A 23,315-nucleotide genomic window follows, 5' to 3' on the forward strand; every position below is an offset into this window, starting at 1 on the left:
ACCATCTCTTCCTGGAACATCCTAGGTCTTGGATCCCTTCCTGGCTGCTTCTATCTATCCTTCATGGCTCAGAGGAATATTTTCTCCTCTAGGAAGCCTTTCCTTAGCTCCAACTCATGGGGTTAACTGCTTCTCCTCTGTGCTTCCAGGATCCCCCGTACAGACCTGTATTTTCATGTCTCTTACACTGTTTAGTCCTTGTTGGTTTACTCCTGTGAGCATTCACTTACCCCACTGAAGACCTCTTAAGGATGCCCACTGTGCATTTCTTGCCCCATGTACATCTGTGCCTTACCCAGCAGATGTTCAGGAACCATAGGTGGAATTGCTGGGTGTCACATTAAGCATTTGAGATGAATAGACCCCACCTGTGATAGGCACGTCCCCTTTGTCTCTCTGTGGCAGGACTGCCTGGACACTTTCTAGTGGTGGTTGCCAAAGAGACTGACTTGAGAGAAAAGCTACATCGAGTTGCCAGTGCAGCCTCCTCTTGGCAGAGCTCCCCTCACTTGCCAGGATGGTGTCCCATCTGACTCCGACACCTGTCTTCTGCTAACTACGAGTGTTGGCTGGGCAGTCTGCTGGCTGCCTGTTCCTGCTCTCCTTTATCCTTCTCCAGGTATCCCTTCCAAAACTGTGCCCTATGGCAAGAGGACGACTGCCCCAGGGAGATGGCTTTGGGGGCTGCAACCCCTAGAGGGCCTCTTGTAAGTTTACTTGCCCTAACATGTGATGGTAGTATCTACTGAGTGCTGGGGATGTTAGTGAGCTCAGAAGCCTTGGCTGAAAAAGAGAATGGGGGTCTGAGATGGGAGTGATACCTCTGCATAGATTTGTAGCTGTAAGGGGTGATGAATGGGGGAGGCCATGGGTCTGAGCAGTGTGGAACAAAGAAGACAGCGTGGCAATTCAGGGTGGGAAATATGAACTATGCTGGGGTGGAAATGGATGTGGAGCCATAAACATTCTTGCTGCTACTTGTTATCCAGAGATGTTTCCTGAGCCTCTGGTCATGGACACCATCATGCATAATACCAAGAGGAAAGAGGAAATCTCCATTTCAAATGTGGGGATGAAACTGTCATGCCCTAGCTCCCTGGCACTTACCCATTCATTCCACACTCATAGAAACTGCAGTAATTTAGAGCAGTTCCATATTTAGACTCCACCGTGTAATTCATCCTGATGTTTCCCATTCATCAAAGCCTTGTGTTTGTTTGTATTACCATGAGAAAAATAAAAAATGTGTGTGTGTGGGAAGATCACTTCCCACCCCTTCTTTCATTACAGGCAAATTACGACAGAGTTACAACCCTTGGGGCCCTTCAAGCAAAGGAACATCTTGCTTCAATTAGATATAAATAATGAACAATAATTAGAAAGATTTCTTTATTGAATTTGTTATTTTGTGTTTCCTTTCATCTGTAATTTATTGAACTGAATACTAAATTCTGTTTCTGGGCCACAGTGTGGGACTGAAGGACTGCTGTAGGGTGTGCCTCCAAAGTAGGAAGATGGGTGCACTTCTGGGCCTTCTGTGTGCTTGCTGTGGATTCAGTCCCGGGTCCAGGGCTGAGGATGCAGTAACAGGGTTGCTTCAGTTTCCATCTTCCAAATATTTATACATGTCTAGTCTACTGGGTGCCCACAAGTATAATCCTAGATCAAAGCAGTTGCTACCAGTTCCTGAACACTGACTGACTTTGCATCGGGCAGTGGTCTAAGAACATAGATCCATTTACTCCTCATAGTAACCCTTTTGAAATATTTGGAAACTAAGGCACAGAGAAGTTAGCTAGCTTGCCTGGTCCTGCAGTATTAGGATGGTGGGGCTGAGAGGCAGGGCAAGCAGGTGGACAGACTCTTGTGCTCCTGGGCATCCATCCTCTGGGATGCTGCCCTCTGACATCACGATGAGATCATGGCTGCCCAAGAAGCCCACAGCCTGTGGAGAGGGCTCATGGAGGCCAAGTCAGGAGGGCTCCCCCAGAGAGAGGTGGCAGCTAGGACTTCCATGGACCCACAGTGGTGTAAGGGTGACTGAGTGAGAGGCAGGTGTTCCTGGCAGAGGGAGTGCCAGGCCTTACTGCCATAGATGCAGAATCTGACGATTTCTCATCATTTCTCATCTCATCCCCCATGATACTGTGAAAATAAGGGACAGCAGCCTTAGATGAGACCGAAAGTGGAGGGTCATGTAGATCTGGTTGGGAGGATTGGTTCATCTCTTGGGAATGTGACTTGGGTAGATGGAGGGACGATGCTGCTGGAGGGAAGAGACTGAGAATTCCACAAGAGAAATAAGTAAAAAGTGGCCAAGTAGGAGCCTGGAGAGAAAGCCTGGTTCCCCACTGGGCTTTTTAAAATTTTTCAATTCTGTCTGGTATATGATATATTCTTTCAACACTCAAGAGCCAGGGACTATTCTTCTGAGGCAAGTAAGAACTTCGTAGCAATTAATTGGTTCTTCCTGCTCTGACTATTCTTCCTTCTCCAAAGAAGTCTCCTCCTGGGCTCCCAGCTGGGAAGTCTGCTCCCAGGATGCTGATGGGCCTTCCCAGGGCACTTGCTCCCTCCGAAGGGCCCCTGATGTACACCTGCTGGGACTGCCTCTCCGGCATGTGCAGTCGACTCCAGGCCCTTAGAAGTGCTTCATAAAATCTTCAGCATCTTTTCAATAATTGTCAGCATTTAAAAATCAAGATATATCATATAAAAATCGAGTTTTCTTTACATTTTTGAAAACAAAATTGGATGGGTGGAAGAAAGGAGAGCACTCCAAGTCAATAATTGGCAGAATCCCAGTGCAGCTGCAAGCTTTGCCTCTAAACTGATACAGTCTCTGAGGGAGTTTCTTCCCCATGCTCATTCTGAGTGTCAGGGGCCAGCCATTGCCATTGCACACCTTGCCAACATGCATGTCTCTCCTGCCCAGGCTCTGTAGGAGTCTGAGTTGGTGATCTCAGCATACAGCTTCTCATGCTGCCCTGACTCTTTGATACTGAGTTCTGTGTCTGTTTCTATAAATGGACTGTAAACTCCTTGAGGACAGGAACTGTCTCCTATTTATCTTTGAATCCTCTGATTTTGGTGTAGAACCTAGTTTTAGGTGCTCAGTAACCTTATTGAATTAATCTAATATTGAGGAAATATACTATGATAGAATGATATTCCAGCAAATCTTTGGGGGCTAAGGGATTCGTGGTGCTGGGTATTTGGAGTGAAGAATGTAGAAGGTGGGCCATGCAGGGGCTTGACTTCAGAAGGGTCTTGCAGCTTGTTTGTGTCCCTGCAGTGTACGGTGTACAACAAGTATCCATGCCTTGCTGCCTTTCTGCATTCCAGGACATTCCAGGACCTGTCCAAACAAGTGGAGATGTCTTATGGCACTGTTCGGGACTCTGCTGTATATGAGTACTTCCGAGCCAAGGGAACCAACCCCCTGGAGCAGGACAGCACATTTGCTGAGCTCTGGAGAACCATCAGCAAGAACGGAGGGGCTGACAACTGTGTGTCCAGTCCTTCAGAGGGCATCAGGAAGGTAGGCGGGAGCTGGCACTGTGGCATGTGCCCTTGATGGGGTCATGGGTTTGGTCATCTCCCAGGTAGGTAGGAGACACCTCTCCAGAGGCTTCTGCCTTTGCATGGCCCTGGCACCTGCAGTGTAATTCATTTTCACTCATTCTTTAGCTGGATGCCATTTGCCCATTCGTGGCAGCAGAGTCAGAGGCTCTGCTCACCAGGAGCTTTCTGAATTTCCAGAGAGTGCTAATTGCTGAAGAGCAGGCAGATAAAGCCCAAGCCTCAGACCTCACTCCTCATAGGCTTGTAGGTTGGTGGCCCAGAGGGTCTGCCCACCGCAGTTGAGAGCACTTGGTGAGAGTAGAGCAGAACACCTGGTGGGAAGTGGAGGAGTGAGGTGAGGGTGTCCAGGAAGGAGACACACCATGTACCAGCCTGGCATCAGGTCGGGGAAGGCCACACACAGGGCAGAGATTAGCCAGTTGGGCTTGGCACGTATTTGGGGCTGTGCTGTGGAGAAGAGCAGTGCTTGAGACAGTGATGAGAACAGTGGCCAGTGGGCCTGGACAGAGCCTGGAATAGGCAAGACCTCAAGAGGACAGGTGGAGAGAGCCTAGGGCCAGAGGAAGGAAGGGCAGGGAAGGGCTATGACATTCTTTAGTATTGTCTAGACATTGCTTATTTATTCAAGTCCATTTCCCACAATCACCAGAATCAAGCATCATTATCCCATTATACAGCTGAGGATCAGACACCCCCACACCTTGGGTTCCAGGCTGAGGATTTGGCATTTATCCAGCCAGTGCTGCTGAGAGCCCTGCTGTTGCTGGTCCTTCTGTCCATTGACCCCCCCATATGTGGTGGCTGCTGTCCCTACAGTCATTAATGAATGGTGCAGGAGAGATGTGCAGCCCTTGGCCAGTGCTGCTGCAACTCTGAGCAGACTGGCTACCTCAGTGTCTGCTTCTAACCTGCCCCTACCCTACCCTACACACCCTGCAACTCTGTGGAACCTTCCCATACAGGTTCCCATGCACAGTCACCTGCACACACTCCCGTGCTCCCTTCTCCATCCACTTGGAGACCGCTGACCTTCAAGCAGAGAGCAATAGATGTCAGGACAGCCTGGAGCAAGTTTTAGGGGCATCAGGGCCCACTGCCCTGATCTTCATGGCGCATAAGCACCTCAGAAATTGGCTAGCTCCTCCCACGAGTATCCCCAGGAGGGTCTAGGGACAGAGGCCTCAGTCCTTCTTGCATTGGAAACATGTGGGCATTGGGACAGGGCATGGCCTTTGTCACCTGGCTGCCATGCTCTATGGAATGAGTGCCCGCTGGGAACATGTTCTCCAGTAGCCCTGGTCTGGGGATGACTTTTCCTTGCCATTTAGCCACATTGGACAGCAGAAAGTGTCTGGACTCTGGATCCTGGCACACTGGGGTGTGAGTTCCAGTTCACAGTTCACCAGCAGTGTAGAATGGAGCACATCACTCTCCCCATCTGGAGCCTCTCGGGGTTAAGAAAGATCCGGGCAACTTTCTGTTTGGGAGAATCTCCTTAGAGACTTAAAATATCCAAAAATATATATTGTGGTAAATTTTTGAATGTCTACATTTAATTAGGTGACACTTTCGCAAAACTAATAAAATTCAAAGTAGCTGCGTTATTTTCATATTTACAAGGTTTATTAAAACCTCTTAATTCTTAGTGCACTGAAAGGATGGCGCTCTGGCCCTCAGCCACCTGGACTTCTTTCATCCCTGACAGCGAATCTTTGTGGCTGTGTAGGTGACCTCATTTGAAGATAATGAATACAAAGTTGATTTAAGGCCTTTTGTGAATGTAAGGCCTGGGCCAAATGGCCTTTGAGTTCCCTCTCCCGGTTTTCTTTGACACTCAGAGAGAGCCAGCAGGCCCATCTACACTGAATCTTATGAGATTCATTGCAAAATGCTAGAAAAGGCACTGCTTATGAAAGAAAGGATAGCTACTTTTGATTTTATTAAACTTTTCATTACAAGACACTTTAAAGAATGGAGAGAGGATATTTATGATACGTATAGGCAATACAGGATTTAATGTTAAGAACATATCAAGAAGTTTTACAAATCAATAAGGTCAAACAATGTAATAGAAAAAGGGGCAAGAGACTTGCACAGGCCTTTCACAGAAGAGCCAACACAAATGACTAAAAATCATATGAAGAGATGTTCAAAATTATCAGCCGTCTGTGAAATGCAAATCAACTCCATAAAGATGCATTGTTCTACACCAATTAGACTGGTGAAAAATGAGAGGTGGTGGAGAGGGTGTGGAGTAACAGGTGGTTAATTGCCGGTGAGTGTCCTCAGTACAATCACTTTGGAAAAGAGTTTACCATTCTCTTAAAAAATGGCACATTCCCATACCCTGTGGTTTAGCAATTTCACTTCAGTGTGTCCACCCGGATAAATGTCCATATGCACTTTTAGAGACAAGAAGGGCCACAGCAGCATTGCTTATAGAACAGAAATCCTGGAAACAATCTAAACGGCCCTTAATAGTGTCATAAAATATTTTCCGCGATGCAATGGATGAACTACATCTTCCACCGGTGGCATGGATGAATCTTAGCAGAATAACACTGAGTGAACAACCAAGTCCATTTCACGTGGCTCCACTAATAGAAAATAACCTAGAACATGATACCCTTTAAAAATGTATAAAAAGCACTCAGACACACATCCAAAGGAGTGATGAAATACAGGATTTTTCAGTGTTTGCTACAGATGGAAGAAGACAGCCGCAGGAAGAAGAGAAGCACGTTGTTGGACGCGGTTCAGGGTCTGTGCTAAGTGTTGATTAGCCTGAGACTTTTTCATTTTTTAAATTTCTTACTGTAGTATGCACAAATAATAAATGAGTTAATTAAAACAAAGGACCATGCCTGGATACAGGGATGAGTGTCCTAAAGCAGGGGCTGCAATTAATCCCAGGCTGTTCACCTGCCTACTCTTCCCAGCACACAAGCCTAGACGAGGCAGGCAGCCCTTCCCTGCATAGACCCGCTTATGCCTTGAGCCTGGTATGCCTCAGAAAGGCAAACACACACACTTGAAGGCCTCCGGAGGGTGATGGATCTGCAGATGGATCATTAGAGAAATGCCTCCTTGCCATTCTACTTACTCCTGGTCGGTTAGTGGTACGTAAGAACCTCTTCCCCCTCTGGGGATATTTAAGGTCTTACTCATGAATAAAGCGATGTTAAAAAAAAAGCAAAGCATGCAAATAAAGGTTTCCTTATCAATGCCTATTGCTTCATGGTGCAGAACGTCATCTTTCCTTCAGCACATAGGATGTGCTACTATTATAACACCTTCATTTCATAAACCCTAAGCTGGCTTTGGGATCACAAATCTCTCCCTTGCATTTGGATGTCTAAGAAAAAAAAAAAAGAGAAGAAAAAACAAAACTGACTGCCAGCACTAGACAAATGTTAAGGGTTTTATAACTAGTGTCATAAAAGTGAGTTTATAGTATTGTCAGAAAATGAAGTGTGTTGCATTTTTCACTGGAAGAAAAACTCAGTTTCACTCTCAGATCTTCCCTCCTCCTGTGTCTGTCTGGATGGCTGCTGCACCTAGACACTTGTCTGGAGTCCTTCCCTCCCCTACTCCTGTGCAGCTGCCCTCTCGTCCCCCCCACCCCCCAGCTTATGGCTTCAGCAACCTTGTGAATTCCTGGGCCCATGGCAGGGGCTGATCAGCCTGAAAATGGCTAAGCCCTGAGCAAGGACAACGACCTCAACCCAGAAACTGTAGGAAAGACCCAGCAACTAGGGCCTGAGATGAATATTTAGGGAAGAGCAATGTCTCCAGATCCCAAGCAAAGCCTGCTTTTGTGCAGTATGGGGTGCCTGACAAAGGTGAGGACATACTCACCAAGGGGCTTCTCCCGGACGCTTCTTTGGTGGTGAATAGACAATCACACTTCTAATTTTCGGCTTCTTGTTGGTGACTCAGCTCTGTTTTCAGAGAGGGAGCTTAGTAGCAGAGCAATGCCTAATTGCTAAGAAAGTCAAATAGCCTGGTGTCAAGGGGACCCCTTGGAGAGTTGCTATTATTTTTTCCTTGGGAGTACTAAGGTTTTAATGACTTGAAGCCAATTTAGGTGTGGAATTGCTTAGCAAGAGTAATCACTTTTCTGCAGTGTCAGAACTGAAGAAAGTGATGTCATGGTTGTCCACTTCTGGGACCCACTCCTTCATGCCAGTGGCTACTTAGATAACACAGGGTCAGGACTTCCTGGGTTCTAGGGAAAAGACTATGGAAGGATTTGGACAGGGAGGAAATATTTATTAAGAGACTACAACGAACAATTTTTCCAACAAACCTGCCTGGCACCCAGTAAGTCTCAGTAAATAGAGGATTGTTCCTGAGTGAGTCATCTATTTGCTGTCTGACTGAGCAGAGGCAGATAAATCGGGGACATAGCTTCTGTCTTCACTTAGCAGGTTACCTTTCTTAGATGCCATGATGGAAGGGATGAGAGAAATAGCTCCAGGGCTCCTGTCAGGCTTATCTCTTGATAACCTTCTCTTGGGGAGGAAATCCTTGGGTAGGTCTTGAAATATGTGTCACGAAGAGAGAGGAAAGAGGCTGTCTTTATCCCTTTCAGCTCCATGCACCTATCAGGCCTGAGGAAGATGAGACCAAGTGTTGGCAAACTATGGCTTGTGGCCAGATCTGTCCTACAGCCTGTTTCTGTTAATAAAGTTTTATTGGATAACAGCCCAACCTTTTCATTTACATACTATTTATGGCTGCTTTCTTGGGCCGTAAAACTCAACAGAGTTGAGTAGTTGTGACAGAGACCGTATTATGGCCTGCAAAAGCTAAAATATTTACTAACTGGCCATTTACAGAAAAACTTTGAAGCCTTCCAGTCTGAATGGGGAAGCAATCACAGATATTGCCCTTGGCCATATCTCTTCACATAGTGCACAGGCGCCCCATTAGCTCATATTTTAGCTTCACCATCGGATAGCATATGGGCTCTGCCCCATCTTACCCCCTAGGTCTAACACTGGTGGCCTAGAAATTTCTCCCTTCTTCTGCTCATGGACCCAGCTTTACTCCTAGCCTGGCCTGGCCCCCCGCTGAAATCTACTGAGCAGTCTCTGTGTACTGGGCACCATGCCAGATGATTTACATGCATTCATGCTTTCATCCTAAATAGATGACTTGATTATTACTAGCCCCATAATGTAGAAACTGGACCTGAGCCTGAGAGAAATGAAGTAACTTGCCCAAGGTCACAGAGACACGAGTAAGGAGTGACACGGTCATCAAAACCTCGTTCTGGTTATGCCTCTTCCCAGAGACAAGGGTGGCGTTGTCTTGTCTATATTCTGATGTGTCCCTCCCCTCTTGTGTACTCTTGTATTTTTATTTCCTTTCCTCTTTGACACCAACGTGGCAAGATATATGCTCTCATTTTAAAAAGGCCTTATGCCTCTTTCCATGTGTCACGGCAAAGGTTATTTAAGTCTGTGACTTTATCTTTTGATTTTTCAAACTATTAAAATATCAATTAGAGAAACTTCGAGCTGCAGAACTGAGCTGGCAAGTAGTTCAAATTTATATGATAATAACTTTGTCACGTGAAGTCAGATTTTAATGTTGCTGGTGGGATTTTTTTTTTTTTCCTTTAGCTTGATCAACTTCATCAAGCAACATCCAGCATAACCCAATTTCTGTTCAGTGCCGGGGCTGACCTGGACCACCAATTGATTAAGCCTTTCCATAAATCAGACCTAATATTTAATAACACTGTCAAATAGAATATAGTGTTAATAGTTTAAACGTCAATTTTCACAGCTCATGGAGTTCTTTGAATAAATAGGCGAGTGGCTTATTTCAGACCCTGTGGCTGGAGATAGGATTTTTCAGAGGGAAATAGCTCTTGAGCCCAGCGGTTGTAATAGAAAGTGGTGTTTTCCACTCAGTAAATACAGCTGAGGTCATAAAGTGTGAATGCAAATGCAAGGAGAAAATGGATCCACAAACCTTATTTATTTCCATCCCTGACCTAATGCTCGCCATGGCATCAGATTGTACGTGGGCATAACCTATCAGCCCCTGCATTTCGGCTCCATAACAGGACTGCTTTCCTTGTAGACAGTCCCTGTTGAGTGCTAGGGAACATACTCTGTGGCAGAAAAGGTGGTTCCCAGAAGGACTGCAGCCTTCCATGGAAGGATCAGGAATTTTGGTACCCATAGCACCCTCCATTTGGAAGGGCAAGGTGAAGAAGGTGGCCCCGTATGTGGCAATATTGGCGGTATCCTGGTTCCATGGCATGCTGGAAGTTCCTACTGAGGAATGGGGAGAGGCTTTCATGGATGGCATTTCTTCATGATTTGGGGATGCTAGATTTGATCAAGAGAGTCTGGCAGGATGCTAGAAGGGATGCAGATCTGGCCATCCTGAAAAAGGACTAGTAAGAACCAGGTAGCCCCAGGCAGTGAAAGCAGGAACACTGCTCTCAGTAACGGCAAGGGGCCTTGTAGGCAAGATCCGGGACACACATTTTGTCCTTTCTCTGTTTCTGAGTCGATGTGGATCAGGGACTCTATAAGCCCCCTTTCTTCTCAGCCGCTCAGGTGGATGGTGGTTCTTGTCTTCACCCTGTGTCCTCGCTTGTTTTGCAAGTTGGTTACTAATCCATTCAAGAAATGTAGTTTGAGTAGCTTCTTCCTTCTAGGACGTAAGAGAGGTGAGTTTAAATCCCCACTTCCAACCTCATGTAATTTGTGGCTTTGAATGCGTGAATTCAGCTTTCTGAACCATCCACAACACTTGAGAAAGTCTGCCCAGATTAGTTGTGAGTTTACCGGTGTGTGAGGTCTCCAAAGCATCTGGGGTAGATTACAAGGTATACATTTGGTAGGTGTCAGCAAACTATCTTAGCATCATTATAGGTTAAGAAAATAAGACAAATGGCACCTAGTCAGTTATGGGGTACAACTGATACACAGTGAGAAACACATACATCTATTTCACGAATTCCTTGTGTAATAACCACGCAAAGTGCGATATAGATAGAAACATTTCCAGCACCTTCAAACGTTTTTCTCTTGTCAATTTCTAGTCACTCCTCCTCTTCCCCAGAGACAACTACTTACAGATTCCTACCACCACAGATCAAATTTACCTTATATAGTATTCTTATATAATATAAATAGAACTAGATAGGATATGTGTTTATGTTTGCCTCCCTTCACGCAACAAAACGTCTATGAGATTTATCCACAAAGGTGTGGCTATCAGAGCTTTATTCTTTAATTTTTTTCTTTGAGTTATATTCCTTTGTATGAATAAGTCCCAATTTTTTATCCATTTTCCAATTGACATACATTTCCACTGTTGCCAATTCAAGGATGTTATGAATCAGGTGATATGAACATTCTCATCCAAGTCTTTCTGGAGATTATGTTTCCATTTTTCTTTGCTAAATATGAAACAATGGAATTCCTGGATCCTAAGGTGGGCGTGTGCTTCCTGCTGCACGGCACTGGCCAAACCACCTGTTATTAATTTCACACGCCCGCTAGCAACACACTGCTGGCATACCTATAAGTTCTGGATGCTGTCATTCCAACCAGCATTAGTGTTACCAGCCTTTTTGATTATGGACAATATAGTGTGTGTGAACAGATATATCATTATTGTTTTAATTTTCATTCCTTTGGTGACTAGAAATGTTGAACCCTTTTCCATGTGCATATCGGCCATCCACATGTATTCTCTCGTGAAATGTGTGCTCAAGTCTCCTGTTAATTTTTATTAGGGTCTTCATCTTCCGTTGCTGATTTATATTAGTCTTTTACATATTTTGAATCTAAGTCCTTGATTAAATTTAAGCACTACAAATATAATTCTCAGTCTGTAACATGCCCATTCATTTTCTTAATGGTGTATTTTGAAAAATGGAAGTTTTTAGTTTTAAAATGCCATTTATTAATAGTGGTTGCTTTTCATGTCTTGTCTAAAAATGTCTTCTCTACTCCAAAGTTGCAAGTTTTCTTCTAGAAGTTTTTACCTATAGTTCTGTGTTGCATATCAAATTAATATTTGTGTATGGGATGAGAAAGTGGTCCAAGTTCATTTTATGTACACACACACACGTACAAGTGTTTGCATGTACACACACACACACGCACATATATATCAAATTGATCCAACACCATTTGTTCAAAAGACTTGTTTTTAACTCAATAAATTGGCTACATGCCTAGATTAAAAACCACCTGGCCCTGGATATGTTGGTCTATTTCTAGATTCTCTATTCTGTTCCATTGATCTACATGTCTATTCTCATGAACGTATAAGATCAAATGTCTTGATCACTTTAATTTTATAATAATTCTTTATATCAGGTAATGTAAGTTCTCCAACTTTGTTCTTCTTCTACAAGATTGTTTGGGAAATTTCAGATCCCTTTCTTTTCCATTTAAATTTTAAAATCATCTTATAAATTTCTTTAAAATAATCCGTTGAGGTTTTGATAGCTATTACATTTACTCTATGAATCATTTGGGGGAACAGTTATATTTTTATGATTGAATCTTTCAATCCATGAACATGATTATTCTGTTAAAAAAACACAACTTTTGACTTCATCGATTTTCACTGTTGTTTTTATATTGTATTGATTTCAGCTCTTCTGTAACAAAAAAGTGTTTTTACTTTTATTTTACTTTGGTTAGAGTTTGCTCTTACCTCTTCTGGCTTTTTAATGTTAAAACTTAGATCAATAATTCTGCACTCATTACAGCTATAAATTTCTTTCTAAGCACTGTTTTAGTTACATCCCATGAATTTTTATATATTGTGTATTCGTTATCATTTAGTTCAAAATACAAAGTGTCAAACTTAATTCTTTTTTCAAGGCATCCCTATTGAGTTCTGGAGGCCAGCACATGGCTGAGATGCAATGCAGAAAAGGCTGTGCATGCCCAGAGCAGGGATCTATTCTGCTTAGTGAGGTTGGAGGAAGCTTCCTAAGATAGTCCTGTCATGGACACACGTTTTATAATCCATATGCCTTAATTCGTTTTCTGTTTTGAAGATAAAAATGTGGAATGTGAGACAAACCTGGCAAGCAGAAAATAAAACAGACAGAAAGATAATAGAAATCAAAGAGGCAGACAGTTAAACTTCATGTGACCAAAAATTTCTTTCTGTCTTTTTTTCTGAGACAGTCTTACTCTGTTGCCCTGGCTACAGTGCCATGGCATCAGCCTAGCTCACAGCAACCTCAAACGCTCACAGTATCCCTCAACCTTAAGAGATTGTCTTGCCTCAGCCTCCTAAACAGCTGGGACTACAGGTGTCTGCCACAACACCTAGCTAATTTTTCTATTTTTAGTAGAGATGGGGTCTCCTTCTTGCTCAGGCTGATCTTTTTTTTTAGTTTTAGAAAATTGTTAATTGTGATCAAATGTTTGGTATTTTGAGTTTTTCTTTAATTTGTTAATCGTCTAACATGAGTAGATTACATAAAGTGCTTGTTCACTGATAAACCAATATGGATAAATTCATTCAGGCTGGTCTTGAATTCCTGACCTCAAGCAATCCTTCCACCTTGTCCTCCTAGGTGGACACTAGGAGGTCCACACTAGGATTACAGGTGTGGGCCACCACACTGGGCCTCCATTTTTATCTCTAATAAATGTATAGCTTCTTGTGGGAAAATGAGAACTGTGGTATTTTCACTGCTTGATACTTACTGTCTTCAAAATCCTTTCCCGGTCTTGAGTTTCTGCCTCCTGAGTTCTAGTGAAATGTATCTGAGTTCTCTCCACACGCACAACTCTGTGGTCCACTCAATTCCAGGTACATTTAAATATCCCCCAATCTGTGTCAAGTTTTAATATAAAAATTAGTTTTGAAAGTAAATTTTGAAGTTATATGTTTATAATTTACATATGTTACAACTAAGAAAAGTTTAAAATATTCTAAGACATAAAAAATGAACATAAGCAGAAGAAAATCAATCAAACATAACTGTTCACCACTTAAATACAGTTCTAAGAATTTCCTTGTATATTTCTGTCTAGTCTTTTTTGAAAGTCTAAAAAAATTTTATGTAATTATATAATATCATGGAAAATATATTTTCACCTGCATTTTTCTAACATTATACAAATTTATAAAAATAATTTACTGGCTAATTATTAATATTTCATCAAACAGCTATAAATTGAGGTGCAAATTTATTCAAATATTCCCTTCTCAATTGTCATTCAAGTCCAATTGTTTACACATATAAATAACATTGTAATAAATACCCTTATGCCTGATGTTTTTTGAGTTACTATATTTGTTTCTCTAGGTTTTATTCTCAAAAGTAGAATTAATGATGTCAAAAATATATAAACATTTAAAGCTATTAGTAAATATTATTGAGTATTGCCAAAATCAGGGGGCTTTGAATGAATCATATTATTAGTTTTAGAGTCAAGAATATTCACATTTCAAATTGTAAATCTATCAAATTCTTGTGATTTATCATATATAGGATAAATCTTTTTTTTTTTTTTTTTTTGAGACAGAGCCTCAAGCTGTCCCCCTAGGTAGAGTGCCATGGCTTCAGTGCTCACAGCAACCTCCAACTCCTGGGCTCAAGCGAGTCTCCTGCCTCAGCCTCCCAAGTAGCTGGGACCACAGGCGCCCGCCACAACGCTCGGCTATTTTTTTGGTTGCAGCCACTATTGTTGTTTGGCGGGCCCGGGCTGGATTCGAACCCGCCACCTTAGGTGTATGTGGCTGGCGCCTTAGCTACTTGAGCCACAGGCGCCGAGCCGATAAATCTTTTTATAAATTCGTAGTTTTCTCATATCCCTCATTGTGGTTTTTCCTTTTTATTTCTTTTCACATGTGTACTTTATGAATACATGCATTCATGTATTTTTTCTGTATTTTGTTTCATTATTCTGGGAACTAGTATGAAACAGCAAACATTTTCTTTTCAATCCTTTCTTTTCATAGACCACATTGTACTCTGGCACCATAAACTGTCATAGAAATGATGGCAAATTGGGGGATATTGAATAAGAACACGGTCAAAGTCTAGAGCAGTTTAATACTCAAGAAGTGATACATGTACAAACTCCTTACCCCAATACATATTTCTGCGATTATTTACCATTTACAGTATTTGATCTTTTACACATTTATTAATTCATTTATTCATCACCTTGAATAAGGGACGGAGGACAATCAAACTTGAGTCGGTATTGAGATTTTCTCACTCTGGCGCCCTTGTTCTTACCCTGTGACACTCTGCAGTGATGGTGGAGACTCCTGACCAGAATGAAGCCTCAGCCCCTGCCACCGACCTGTGTCCTAGTCTCGGGAGCCGAAGCGATTCTCTCCCCTCTTCATACCTTTATGCACTGGGGCGCACACCACCCTGTTTGGAGGTGTATACCCTTTCTTTGTCTGCCAGGCTGGTGACTAAGTAAGCTAAACAAGGATTCCAACAATGTGGCTGACGTAATAAATCATAATTGTTTTCACTAGCAATTGCTTCTCGGGCTTTAATGGAAGCATTCACTCCTCCTGAGCCTTCCCCGGGGTCCCTAGTCCCCCTCACCATGTGGGGCATCTCAGGGAGCAGTGTTGCTAGAGCATACCCAATCCTCAGGGCCAGGCTCCATCACAGTCCTGCCGGACTGGGAGCTTCTCTAGGGTGGGGGCTGTCTCTGCGGATGGCCTCAGGCAGAGCCAGGCACAGGGGTAAAGCACATGGACAGCCAAAGCCTCTGACCCTTTCAAAAACTGAACAAAATAAATGTTCAAAGAGTACGCAGTGTAAGTGTGTGTAAATGCAGTCATGTGTGTCTTTCTTAGCACAAATGAGTAGCAGCATTGGCAAGGAGAGGTGAAGGGTCCTGGGGAGGGCAGGAGTCTTCTGCCCCAGGCCTGGGGGACATAGTCAGTTTTACTGACCCCAGTCACCATGCAGTGACTAAGTTGGCCTTTTCATAACTCCTTGTGGCTTAAATCTGTCTGATGATGATTGGTTTGGGACAATACAGTCCAAAGATCAAGAAAGCCCCCACTGTGCTTCCCTTATTAAATTACTTTGCTTTGAGTTTTCAGCATTGCCAAGCAAATCTCGTTATGAATTTTTCAATTACTTTCTTTTACGATTTTCATAATTTGGTCGGGTAAACTCTGGAATCAAACCGATATCCGTGCCATCATGCTAACTTTGATTATTTTCAAACTCCTCATTAGAGAGAGTAGGAGGATGTTGTCTCCCCTTAAATCTGATTTTATTTTTCAGATTTCCTCTCTGCCCTGTAATTTGCTTTCTACCGGGTCTGATATGCTTCACCGTAGTGCTGGCTATAAATGTGTGCTGATTCCATTCCATTTGTTCCGCTGAGTATTACTGCTTTGGATTTTACAACTTTAATTTTTTGCGTTTTGAACTGAATTGTTTGGCTAGTTGATTACATAAAAGTGAAGAAGCAATTGCTAGCGAAAACAATTACGATTTATGACGTCAGCCACGTTGTTGGAATCCTTGTTTAGCTTATTTTTATTTTCATTTTGTTAGTATAATGTTGCTTGTCCAGGAACAAAAAGGGAAAAAGAGAGGAAGGAAAATAACATTCAAAAAGAAATAATTAGGGGTGGTGTTGTGTTTACGCACTTTTATCATCAGTGAGGGCATTTTCTAATATTTCCATTTTGCAGAAAAGGAACGCAAAAACTCAGAAATGTTAAAACCTTTGCCCTAAAATTATCTGACTCCTACCATCCTTATGTTTTATTATTACTATCATGAATACCATCATCATCAACAACAAGTTAAAAAGTATTTTAGTAAAAGGAGAAGTTTCTACTGGGACGGAGATCTCTGATAAAGAGTTGACATTTCTTTTTTACTCTCCAATTTAGGGGTGTTAAGATTTGCTCTGGGCCCTACATTTAAAACTGGTGAACAAAAAAAACTGGTGAGCATGGTGGTGGGGGAGGGAAGGGGGAAGAAAGAGAGAGAAATAGAGAGAGAAAACATGTGGTGAGAGTTTGATTAACTCAAACCAGGAGGAGTCATAGGAACAGCGAGAATTCTGAAAATCATGGCTCAGAAGGAGGAAATGGAAATGGTAAGCCAAACAAAGAGAATCCTCCAGGTAGAATTTGGTATCTTCAATATTTGAAGAGTCTTCACATGGGAGAGGACTTGGATCCATCTAGCCCAGATGCCAGACCTCAGCCCATTTCAAGGACTTTGTACCACGTACAGAGATGCCGTCATCCCTGGGCTTTCCAGCGGGGTCAAGTAGAGGTTTGACCCACCACCCCTGGCAGACCCCTTTAGTGGTAAACTTTTATGATTCTTTTGACTTTATAAAGCTGTAAACCCTGCAGAGAGCCCAGAGCTTGTTCGGCTGTGAGGGATGGGAGTCTATTTGGATCTTTTTGGTCAGAACGTGACCTCTTTTATAGCTCTGCAAAGTGCTCTAAGGCCGTTGTGTGAGCTCTGACATTTCAGCAAAGGTCATAAAGGAATACTTAGCCACAAATGGAGTTTGAGAATGAGGTGTTTCCATATAAATCCCCGGGGATGGTCTCCCAACACATTAAGGGATATTCTTTAATATTAATTATGCTCACATGAAATTTTGCTGCTTCTCCCGCCTTCCGGCACAGTCTGAGTGGCTAGTTTCCGACAACCTTTTATGGCTAAAGATACATTAAAAAGAAGGTTGCTTCATATGGCAAGGCCACCCTGGCCTCAGGGCACAGTCTCATGAGCCTCACTTGAACTGGTCTCGGTGAAGTCAAATGTTCAGTTAAGACAACGTAGCACAGCGAATAGAGCATGGGATTCGAGCCAGCCAGAAGGAGGTTGACTCTTGCATTCATCTTTTGCCAACTGTGAGATCTTGAGCAAATTAACTGATTCTTGAAAAACAGTAATAATAACACTGGGTCTAACCAGAGTTATTGTAAAGATTAGAAGTGATGTGAAGGGATTAGCGCCATGCCTCACAGAATATATTATAACACACTTGTTATCAAAGGGTGGGCCTCGTTCCAGAATCACCAGCATCATCTAGGAACTTGTTAGAAATGCAAATTCTTGAGCTCTCTCCCAGATCTGATGAATCAGAAGCTGGGTGATGGGAGGTTAGTGCTTTGTGTTTCAACATGCCTGCCAGGTGATTCTTACGCTTTCTCAACTTTGAGAACATCTGCTTGGACAAATGGTACTTATTGTAATGATTGTTGTTTTAGGAGCATTTGATTTTTTTTTCTTGAATTTTAGAAAGAGACTCTTCACCAGAGCCCAAGGGTACCCACTGATACTTCCCAGGAAAGTGAGCCTTTGGAGGAGATTTCAGAATAGAGAAAGGAGGAGGGCAGACCTGGAGGGGCAGCCGGACGTGGCTGGCCCAGCCCTCTCTGATTAAGGCCCTTGACTTCCCAGATTACAGTTTTCATCCCTTCAATCACTTTACACATATTTATCGGTCATCGGCTCTATGCTAATATCTCGCTGAGGGAGTGAATAGGACACACATGGTCAAGGAGTTTACATTCTTTCCCGTGTGTGTGCATAAGTGTGTGTATGCGCATGTGTGTGTGTGCACGCATGACACACAGAGAGCACCTGCACATACGCACAGCCCTATCTCTGTTTAATGGGCTATGACCACATGGCTGTCTGTGCTCTGTACTCTTGACTTCATGTAGTCTTAGCATTTTTCATTTTTGCTGAGATGGTATTTTTCATTCTGTATTTGTTTCCCTTTGTAATCTATTTTGTACCTAGGCAAACCAATTTACCCTTTCTATTAGATCATTCTTAATTTTTCCCAGGGAGTAACTCAGATTAGATTATTGTTTATCATAGTCTTTGGACAATTTAAAATTTTGACAACTCATTGAAAATCAATGTGTCCCTTTGCCCTGCTGAGAAGGTTGTTTATGGCCCCTAGTTTTGCTGATGGTGTACAATTTCAGATTTTGAGAAAGGAGCCATTGATTCTCCCAAGTTAGGACTTTTCTTTTTTCTTTGTACCAAACCAGCTTCATTTCCCTGGGAGATGTGAGAAACCTTCTCCCACTAGGGTACTTCTTGGTTTACTAAAAAGCCTGTTTCTCTCCAGAGTGCCAGAGGCCCCCAAAGGCATAATGCCTCCATAGGGTCAGGTGCTGGAGGCAGATGTCATTAGCAAAAGCTCAGCCAGAATCTGGCAGTAGAAGAGGAAAAAAACAGCATGAGAACAGAGCCAGTTGCTAAGGAGGCTCTATGTGGCTCTTTGGGAGTATTGACGTTGAACTTTTGATGTGGCAGAGAGGAAGGCCATTTGAAGTCACAGAAACCTGGGGAGAAATTCAAGCTCTGCCAACAGCTAATTCTGTTGCTCTGGGCACAGTTCTTTCTAAGCCTCAATTTCCTTGAGTAGAAAATGGACACAGATTATATTGTAGAAGTTTGTCCTGAACTTCTTGAGAATGGGCAGGAAGTTGTCAGGTAGAGTAATTTGCAGGAAGATGTTCAGTGTGACCTTCCTCTAAGGTTTGTTTTCGGTAGCCTTGACCTTTCAACTCTATGGCTTCCCTTCTTCCATTTAGCGGCCCAATCCAAGACCCCAGAGCCTTAATACTTTTTCCATTTCTAAACTTGCTTTCAAGAGAGGATCAGAAGTTAACTGACCCAGAGGTTTATGTCATTACCTGTCAACTTTTAGCATGTATCAAGATCACCTAGGATGGTTTTTAAAATGTAGATTGCAGGGCCTATTACCAGAGCCTTTTATGCAGTGGATCCAATATGGGACCTGAGAATTTACCTTTCTTATAAATTCTCTATAATGTGCTGCTGAGGACCCAGGGAACAGTCATCAAACAACAGTTTGAGAACCAGTAGTCTATAGCATAGACTTTGAGGGGAAGACCTGGCCTGCCTGTCTCCAAACTCTTGTTCTCACCAACACACTATGCTATGCTATGCTATGCTATGCTATGAATTGGAATGAAAATTCTATAAAGGCAGATAAGAAATCAAAGAGGAGATAATATAAGAGAAAAGCCATTTGTGGCCTTTTTATCAGATGTAAAATTACCATCATTCTCTCTATTCCCTGCTGTGCTCCTTTGCTACTGATTGTGTTACTCCAGGGCACCGAGATCCCAGAGTGAGACAAGCAATCCTTTGAAGAAATCCTGGTGCCTGGCCATCAGGCACCACTTTCCACTGCTGTAACCTTGGGCAGTCTCTGTCATCTCATTTCTCCTGCCCAGGTAGTGAGTGGCTTCCCTGGGACCCCCATGACAAAGCTGTAGGGCTGCCCTATGCCTGTGCTCTGTGTGCGTGTGTGATCACACCCCCACAGGACATCCCTCTATCAGATGGCCCTGTGGCCCTTTTGGTTCATCCTCTCAACGTCCAGCTTCCTGTTCACTGTGGTCTGAAGCCAGGAGCCAAATTGACTTTGCACCCCATGGACACTTCAGCAGACCAACTTTATCAGTAATTGTAGAGAGTCAGGCTCCTGCTAGCCTGTTCTGGTTTGGCTCCTTTCTGGTCCAGGGACAGATCCAGATAAGGGTCGTTATCTTTCCCTCCTTGGATAGCAGGTTCCTGGCAGCTTCCTAGTTGGTCTTTGTCCACGGCCTCTGAGCGTCTCCTGACGGTCTGCCTCACATTCTCATGTCACTTTGGACCACCTCTTCCCATTGTTCTGAGAGACCAGGGAAAGGCAGGCTCCTCATCTCCAGCTAGAGGTCCACATTTTTGGAACCATTCAGGGTTCTCCAGGTGCTTGGTACCTGAGTTCACGTTTCTGCTGCCTCCCTGGGGCTACGTGGCTCATGCATACACATACATATACTCACATACCTGAACACACTCATTCACATTTTCACATGCATGCACATTTACACAATTCTCAGATGTGCTTATACGTATACACCTTCACATACACATGCACTCACGTAATTCTCATGTACACACACATACTCACACATTTGCACCGGCATACACACCATCCCACATGCACACACGTCATGCATACACTCATTCCCCCCAGTTATACACATGCTCACATACATAAATATGTACCAACACTATTCTCACACCCACATGCAATTGCATGCCCTACACACACATTTCCCCATGCAGCCACACTTACACACCTACATGCTTATACATACATGCATCCCCCCTCCACTTACACACATGCGTGCATAGACTCACGCACTCCCCTGCGTGCACTCACATGCAGACTCTACACACTCACCCAGAGTGTGCTGTTGACTTCAAGGTGGAGAGTAACAGGCAGGAGGGGAGCAGGTGGGAGGAGATGTGCTTCAGGCACAGATGACAGATTGGTCTCCTGGATCCAGCTGGGCACTGAGGAAGGAGAAGGACACAGAGAATGTGTGGCGCCCTCGCTCTGTGCCCGGCACAGTACTTAGCATTCCAGCATTTCCCACCCACAGTGGTCCCTTTAGGAGGCAAGTCTCAGCCCCTTGAGACTGGAGGCTCCACGAAGGGCTGAGATGAGACAGGGGCTCGCCTTCCTCCCTCACTCTGCTCTCTGCACAGAGATGAGTCTGGCTGAATCTCAACAGTCACTATCTTACACACCTAGGGTCAAGAAAGAAAATCTTGCTGACCTGCAGAAAGACACAGGCAACATAGAGATTCTGAAATATCCACAAAGGCCACCCATGATGGTACCTCCCCCAAATGATCCTTGCTAGTATTTGACACTTGCTTATGATTTTTCGCAAACATAAATCTTTTACATAATAAGTTTAAAAAGCTACCACAATGTCCATACTCTATTCTAACATGTTCTTTTTCACTAAATAGTATAGTATTGGTTATTGTGTTTAGACATTCCATATGGCAGGCAAGGGCCACATGATGTCTCATGTATTGTGGGATTGAGGTCTCCTGGGAACTCTGTGATGTATAGACTAGTTTATACCCAGTGGAACGGGGGCCCAGGAAGGTTAAACAGTGCCTGCTCTCACCTAGCAGGCAGGCAGTGGAGCTGGGATTCAAACCCATACAGTCAGACTCCAGAACCCAGGCTGGCTCTCAGCCCACGGCTGCCTCTTTTTTACCATGGAGATTTCCCTTAACAATCCAATGATCTTTGCAAACACCACATTAGCATACTGCCATTTACCTAACTGGTTCTCAATTAATGAGCATTTCAGTTGTTTCTAATTTCTGGGTAGTTTAGAGGGTGTTGCCCTGAAAATCTTTATACAAGCACTTTTTTCAAAAACTGAATAATTTCTTAAGGTAACTCTCGAAGGCTGGAATTGCTGCATACGCACATTTTAAAAGCATTCGATTCTCCCCACCAAATTGCCATTCCAGAAATATCATGCCAGCCCACACTCCCACCAGCAGACTGCAAAATCGTCCTTTTATCTGCAGATGGTCTGGGTTTTTACTGTTGTATCTTGCAATTTGGAACGGTGCATACATAATACAGGTGTCACTTCAGCCAGGGTGCAGGCTGTGTGACAATGTGTTGCCATTGTATGAACATAACTAGGAGCTAAGACTTGGGCCACTTGACAAGACTGAGCTCTGCTTTGTTGGGATGAAGGGTGGTGACAAGCGGAGGCAGTGATTGTGCATACAGATGGGGAAAATGCAGGAGGATGCATCAGGTTTCCAAGGAGTCCTCAACCTTCACAGAGGGTACAGGCCCTGTGTCCTCCATTCCTACAGGGTTTCAGTGGTTTCCTGAACCCCTCTGTTTACAAGGCTGGGAAAAGGCAGGCATTGCCATTCTTGTGTGATCTGTCACCAGCAACATCCCCTGGGAAGTGGTCCAAGAACAAAGCCAGTAGGTACATTTTCTCCAGTTTTTCCTTCTGGCGTCCCAATAGGGCAGAAGAGCAAGCACAGACTCTTTGGAGCCAGATGGAACCCAGATTGACATGACTCCACTGTTCATTATCCGGACTTGTTGGGGACAACTCATTTTATTTTTCTGAGCCTCAGTGTCTTTATGGGATGAATCGTCTGCCCTTGAGAATTACCTCTAGGGGTGACAAAGGCATCAGGTTTCTGCAGGCCCTGGCACCCAGCTGGTGCCTCCCACCTGCCCTACACCTGCACTGTGGATGCCTGCATCCCTTTGGCACTGCCTGTCCGGTAGCATTTGTGACTTATGTTTGCAGCACCAAAATTCTAGTTCAGAGGAACAGTGTGGCTGCTTGTCCCTTTCCAAAGCAGTTAGAATGGAATAGAAGAATATAATGAAGTTCTTGCCTTGGAGGCTGATGTCTCTACAAGTTTGTGCTCCAAATGAATTCTGAAAGGCATGGAATCAGTGGAGCAACAAGAGGTAATTTTACTACCGGTGTGGAGTAATGGAAAGCAAGCAAGTCATGCAGCATCCCAGCTCACTCGTGGCTTTGTTTGTGGAGACCAACTTTCCTACAGCAATATAAGCTGATCAGATTCCCCCAAATGTTAGGAAGGATGCTGTGAGTGCTGGAAGCAGACCTCCTCACCACATCAATTTAGAAAGCTCCAGGGTTCAGGTGGGCTGGGGAGGGAGTGGATGTCAGGAATGGGCTTGGATTATGTTTGCTAAGATGCTGGTTGAGAGACCGGCCATGGGTAATCCCTCTGGCTGCTGCGGTCTTGGCAAACTGCAGAAGGATGTCCACATGACCTTGACTTTCTCCAATGACCAAGACATTCCTCCTTTTCCCTCTTTGTATCTCTTCTTTTCATGTCTAGA

The 23,315-nt window shown here is 43.7% G+C and overlaps 1 protein-coding gene across 1 annotated transcript in view; it reads left to right on the top strand.

Annotated features, from left to right (window-relative positions):
* Positions 1 to 23,315, top strand: part of GRID1 (glutamate ionotropic receptor delta type subunit 1) — a 731,600-nt gene that overhangs the window by 685,807 nt on the left and 22,478 nt on the right. Inside the window, exon 13 of the mRNA XM_003783500.1 lies at positions 3,346 to 3,541. Within this exon, the coding sequence (XP_003783548.1) occupies positions 3,346 to 3,541 (196 nt within the window). The remainder of the gene's footprint in view (positions 1 to 3,345; positions 3,542 to 23,315) is intronic.

The sequence above is a fragment of the Otolemur garnettii genome, unplaced genomic scaffold (assembly GCF_000181295.1).
Source record: "Otolemur garnettii isolate 467f Iridium unplaced genomic scaffold, OtoGar3 scaffold00008, whole genome shotgun sequence".
Lineage (NCBI taxonomy): Eukaryota > Metazoa > Chordata > Mammalia > Primates > Galagidae > Otolemur > Otolemur garnettii.